The sequence below is a fragment of the Lampris incognitus genome, chromosome 19, assembly GCF_029633865.1.
Source record: "Lampris incognitus isolate fLamInc1 chromosome 19, fLamInc1.hap2, whole genome shotgun sequence".
Lineage (NCBI taxonomy): Eukaryota > Metazoa > Chordata > Actinopteri > Lampriformes > Lampridae > Lampris > Lampris incognitus.
In genome coordinates this window covers 35,662,434-35,668,433 of record NC_079229.1, presented here as the reverse complement: position 1 = coordinate 35,668,433, position 6,000 = coordinate 35,662,434, and the positions used below count along the sequence as shown (strand labels likewise).

Sequence of the window (6,000 nt, the reverse complement as noted above, 5' to 3'; positions counted from 1 at the left end):
TGAATGTTTACATGATTATGATCCTAATATTCTGGTTATACTAACTACTAACACTCCAGCTCTGTCAGTCTGTGTCTCTCTCACAAAAAGAACACAGAGAGACAAAAGCGCACCTACAGAAAGTCATGAGAATGTTCTCTTACACACACAATCAGTCACAGTAACACACACACACGCCACCTCTGATTCCAAACCCACAAAAACCTCCAACTATTATCTCTTCTGCAGTCAAAGAGCACACATGACCAAACATACACACATACGTGCTGCCCTGAAAGAGCCCATCAGGTCATTTACAGTTGCAGAGGAGTGCTGTCCCACGGAGCGTCCAGTGGTCGGACTGCTGCGCTGTGCGGAGTTGCAGTGTGAAGATGTAGGTGAGGTCAGTGCGTCTTGGCTTCTTGTAAACTGGACAGGCGTACAGGCTCATCAGACTGCCACCCACCTGACGCTTACAGTCGGCCATGTCGGCTGTACTGACAGCATAGACGTGGACCACCGGGAGAGGGGTGAAGAGGACCTGGCGAGGAGGAGAGTTCATTTACAATAAGTCAAAATCAATCAAATCAAAATCGGTCAATCTCCAACCATCTGCTGGGCTTTCTGTCAATCAATCTATGCACCTATCTGTATCACTTACTGTTTTTCTGTCTGTCTGCTTATGTTAATTTATCTGCCTGTCTGTATGTCTGTGTCTGCTTGTCTATCATATGTATCTACTGTATCTATCCACCCATCCATATTTATAAACATACCTTGGGAGGTGATTCTGTGAGTTTGGCGTTACGTCGATCCCATCCCGCCCCATCCAGGAATAGGCCATGGATGTAGACTCCTCCCATATCCTCCGGGGGCGGAGCTGACACATCCTCCTTCATCATCCTGGTTACATCGTTGCCAAGGAACACTGTATCCAAGGCCCAGCCCTTGGACAGGTTGGAACGGGTGGTCTCTTGGCGCATAGCTGTCAAGAAACCCTGGAGACACACACACACACACACACACACACACACACACACACACACACACACACACACACACACACACACACACACACACAGGTTGATCATTCTGTGGTTGCATCCAACACCTTGTTCACCTAAATAACAAGGTGACATTCTTAAAGCGCACATCTAATAATAATAATTTTTATTTAATGGCACCTTTGTGACACTCTAGGTCACCATACATCATATACAATAAACAACAAAGCAGTAAAAAACATCAGTAAACAACAATAAAACACAATAAGCACCAGTGCATAGCTCAGCAAGGAGTTTGATCAAGATAAAGATGATATAGTTAATGCTGTTAAAGTGAGTAAGCTAGTTTAAAAATGTTGGTTTTAAGAGCACTTTTGAATTCTGTAATGGAGTCCAGTAAGCAGATGTGACGGGGAAGGGAGTTCCAGAGTTTGGGTGCAAGGAGAAACCCCTGACACCCATTCTGCTGAGGTTGATGGCTGGTAGTGCCAATAGATCTGCTGGGAGTGAGAGGGAGTTTAAGTCTGAAGGAGGTCTGTGAGATAAGCAGGTGAAAGATTATAGAGAGCTACTGAATGTTAATAATAAAATTGTAAAGTTAATCTGCTGTGACACAGGAAGCCAGCGTAATTGAACTAGCAGGGGACAGACATGGTCAGTGGACTTTGAACGTTCAATAATCCGTGCTGTAGAATTCTGGACGAGTTGATGTCGGTGAGTAATTTTTGTGGGGATGCCTGCAGGGATTGCACTGCAGTAGTCAATGCGTGATGTGACCAAAGCATTGACTAAGACTTCTGTGGAGTGTTGTGTTAAAGCAGGGCATCTTACATCTTTACAACACACAGGTGTAATACATCCATGATGTATGCATACATTTTTATTCTTTGACTCAAAACAATTAAAACGTAATGCAATAAAAGACACTTAAGCACGTTCCACATATTCATATATAATCAAACGTGTGTGGTTCAACACACGACCGTTGTACCTGGTCATAAAAACTGACAACAGTTCATGTTCCCATCCAAGTGTTTTGCAAATTTTGAGAGAATTTCCAAAGTCAGCAAAAGAAAATGTGAATACGTTTCCATCATCTTCTGTCATGTAACTATCCGGAAGAAGGCGCAACAAGATGACATTATCAAAAGAGCGTCAGCCAATCAGAATGGAGAGATGCCACATAGAAGGGCCTGCTGTTGTAATGGTGGTCATAACAACTATGTTATGACCACTATTACATAAAGCCCAGAGACGGTGAAGAGGACATAACATGGTTTATTTAATGAGACTGAAATGACGAGTGGCCCACAAACGTGTCCACTAAACATCTGGGTTGCATCTCACTCACCAGCTTTATGAAGCATGTTGTGCTTTTGTTCACACTTCATTTGTTACAAAAATCTGTTTTCATCACCCTTTATCACATTTTCTCTTTAAAGATACACCAACTTTTATATTTCAGCCAAGCGTAAAAACGTTTTTTGCAATATTTAGGCATTTTTACTCATTTCTAGCATTTCTATTTAGGTTTTCTTCTGTGCAATTTCAAAATGTGCAAAAAACAGGTGAATGGAAAGCCACTTGATGTTCCCTCTACTCTATCTACTGTGCCCTACCTGTTATCAAAAAGTGGAGCTTCCCCCTGCAAAAGCAGAAAATAAAACCCTCTAGAATGGCTCCAACAATTGAAGTCAATCTTAACTCTGTATTCCTGAGGTAAGAGCTTTGTTGTCCAATCAAATGTCACACCTGAGGGTTGAAGAATCCGGTTAACCAGAACTGGTTTGGTCGTCCGTTGGTGATCCAGGCGCTGAACTGCTGATTCCTCTCCAGCAGTTCAGTAAACCAGAAGCCCAGCGTTGCCGACTGCCAGCTCCGACTGAGCCAGAGAGCAGGAACCCGGGCATCAAACATACAGTCCAGGGCGTCCCGAAGATCCTCAGACATTATGATGGTGCCTGGGATGGAGCAAGAGAGAAAGGAAGAGAGAGACAGTGAGAGAGAGAGAGAGACCGTTAGATGTTTGTATCAAACATCCAGGAGGAAAAAGATAAGAGTGTATGTAGGTGGTGAAGAAGAAAAAGAGACAGTGTGCGTGTGTGTGCATTCCTTTGCATTTGTGTGCAATTTAGTGTGTATTTTGCAAGTGTGAGCATCTGTCTGTGTGTGTTCTATTTGCTAACCGTCAATGGCCAGCTTGAGGTCAGCGAGCGTGCTCCGTACGGTGCTGATGATTCGCTGCATTCGGTCTAATTCCTGCCTGAGGAAGATGTTCATTGGCTGGAGCAGACCCATCTTTTGGAGTTGACCTCTGACCTGCAGACAGACAGCAATTTATTCACACATGCCTTGGTTTTCTGCTATAGACTTCTAAAGTGATGAGATCCTTTTGTGTTTTTGGAGGCAAATCCAGATCCATCCTTCCATCCATCATCAGAACCGCTTATCCTGCTCTCAGGGTAACGGTGATGCTGGAGCATATCCCAGTAGTTATTGGACGGCAGGTAGGGAGACACCTTGGACAGGGTGCCAGGCCATCACACAGGGCCCACACACACACACACACACACACACACACACACACACACACACACACACACACACACACACACACACACACACACACACATTCACACCTAGGGACAATTTAGTCTGGCCGAGTCACCTGACCTACATGTCTTTGGACTGTGGGAGGAAACCGGAGCACCCGGAGGAAACCCACGCAGACACGGGGAGAACATGCAAACTCTGCACAGAGGATGACCCGGGACGACCCCCAAGGCTGGACTACCCCGGGGCTCAAACCCCAGGACCTTCTTGCTGTGAGGCGACTGCGCAAACCACTGCGTCACCGTGCCGCCCAAATCCATATCCATCCGGTGTTTTGTCTCAATGGAAAAATGAAGGGACGTTTGGATCCCATCTACAAAGCAGCTTGCTCTTATAATATGTTGAATACTGTAAATAGAGATGACACATGGTACAGCCAGCAGTTACATCTTTAAAAATCTCACTATTTAAAAAGAAAATACTACAACCATGGTGCAGGAGTTTTGTCCTCCTCTTGAGACAGCCAGGCCTGATTCAATCTGTAATCTGGTTATATTTCTCATTATATAGTTTTCAACACTCGTGTACATATTTTCCAATAGATGTAATTCATACTGCCATGACAGAATATGTAATTTATTGGAAGACAGTGGAGGAGGGTGGAGTCTGCAGGAAATAAGCAGATTAAATTACACCAAAAGTTGAAACCAAAGGTTTGGGACAGATGTTTGTTACAATTGTGTTTATATTACTCCAGTCCTACAGCTCATTAGAAAAAAATTAACTAAACTATGATAAAACTAAACTACAGTTAGACTAAACTGTGTAAACGGAATAAAAAAATGGCATTTTAGCTTGTATGGATAAATGTCTAAAAAGAATGAAAAGTACAAAGTTGATGTAGCTGATGATAAAATACATTTTCATTCACCACCTTATGGCTGTGGTTATAACTTATATCTACACATATTTCACTTCGTGTTAATGCCATGCACCTACATGAGTTGCTAGTTCATTTCTCATTTCATATTCCTGTTTTCACCGATTCACATGTACATGAATTGTTAGCCCAACTTAATTAAAGCTATTCATAAGTGATCAGTGATTCCCGATCAGCAATGCTGGTGGATTGCTAGGCTGTTGTATATGTTGGTTGCTAGCGTGCAGTAGATGGTTGCTAAGATGTATGAGGCGGTTGCTAAGGTGTTTTTTTTTTCAATTTTCCCCCTTTTTCTCCCCAGTTGTATCTGGCCAACTACCCCGCTCTTTTGGAGCCATCCCAGTTGCTGCTCCACCCCCTCTGCGCCGATCCGGGGGGCACCCCAACCGACCAGAGGAGGCGCTAGTGCAACAACCAGGACAAATACCCACATCCGACTTCCAACCCGCAGACACGGCCAACTGTGTCTGTAGCGACGCCCGAGCTAAGGTGTTACGAGGTGATTGCTAAGGCTTACTATTTGGTTGCTATGGTGTTAACATAGTTAATAATGTATGATTGGCTACCTCGTGAGGGACATAGTCAGGTGGTAGCTTCTCCAACATCTCATTGGCCAGTCTCTGCACAGTGGCCTCCCTCATCTCCCCAGGTCCGCCCCCACTGTCTTTTGGTTGAATGTTGATGATGGTGCTGAGCGTCTCATTGGCCAGGTTGGTCTGGTAGGTGATGTCAGCATTGGGGTGGAGACCGAACACCTTCAATAAAAGGTTAATAAAAAAAGACGGTTAGCAGATACAGCTGGTTTTAGGTCGTCTTTGGTCGGTTGAAAGGCAGTTTGTTTCATTCAGACTGGAAAGAAAATGATCGTGATTGAGATTAACCAATAAATCGTACAATGGCCCCTGACCTATTAATGACAGGTTATCAGTAACTACTAATAATTTTAACATCTGACTCTGTGGAAGAAAGCAACTAGAAGGTAAAGTATATTGTAGCCCATAATATTTCACTATTTTACCTTAGCTATAATGTTGTGAAAGTGGGTTGTGTTGCTAACCTCGGGCGTGTCGACCAATGGCAGAGCCTCGATGTGTTGCAGGAAGTCCTGGATGGTCTTGGCCTTGCCTGGTATGGAGTAGCCCTTATAGAACGAGAACTTGTCAGTCAAAGTGTTGTCACTGAACCAGACGCGGGTGAAAGTGTTCAGGAGCCGTTTGTCCAGGTCGTCCGTCACTCTGCCGCCATATTGGACCTCACCTTGGAATCAGCACAACCAAACGGACCCATTTTTATTTTCTTAATCAAACGACATTTTTCTCAGCCTCAAAGAACTTTTTTTCTACTATCTGTCTATTGCTGTTCATACATCAATTTGTCTGTTTATCTATCTGTAGCATTTATCTATTTATGTCATCTGTCCATCCATCATCTATGTACCTAACTACCTACTAGGGGTGGGAATCTCTAGGCACCTCACGATTCGATTCCGATTCAGAGGGCTACGATGCGATTATTAAACTATTA

At 43.8% G+C, this 6,000-nt stretch overlaps 1 protein-coding gene across 1 annotated transcript in view; it reads right to left on the bottom strand.

Annotated features, from left to right (window-relative positions):
* Positions 1 to 289: 289 nt before the first annotated feature.
* The window catches only part of dnah5l (dynein, axonemal, heavy chain 5 like), a 113,207-nt gene continuing 107,496 nt past the window's right edge, over positions 290 to 6,000 (bottom strand). Inside the window, exons 92-97 of the mRNA XM_056299258.1 lie at positions 5,534 to 5,733; positions 5,043 to 5,231; positions 3,170 to 3,302; positions 2,736 to 2,944; positions 756 to 977; positions 290 to 520 (exon numbers count right to left, since the gene is read on the bottom strand). Coding sequence (XP_056155233.1) covers positions 290 to 520; positions 756 to 977; positions 2,736 to 2,944; positions 3,170 to 3,302; positions 5,043 to 5,231; positions 5,534 to 5,733 — 1,184 coding nt within the window. The remainder of the gene's footprint in view (positions 521 to 755; positions 978 to 2,735; positions 2,945 to 3,169; positions 3,303 to 5,042; positions 5,232 to 5,533; positions 5,734 to 6,000) is intronic.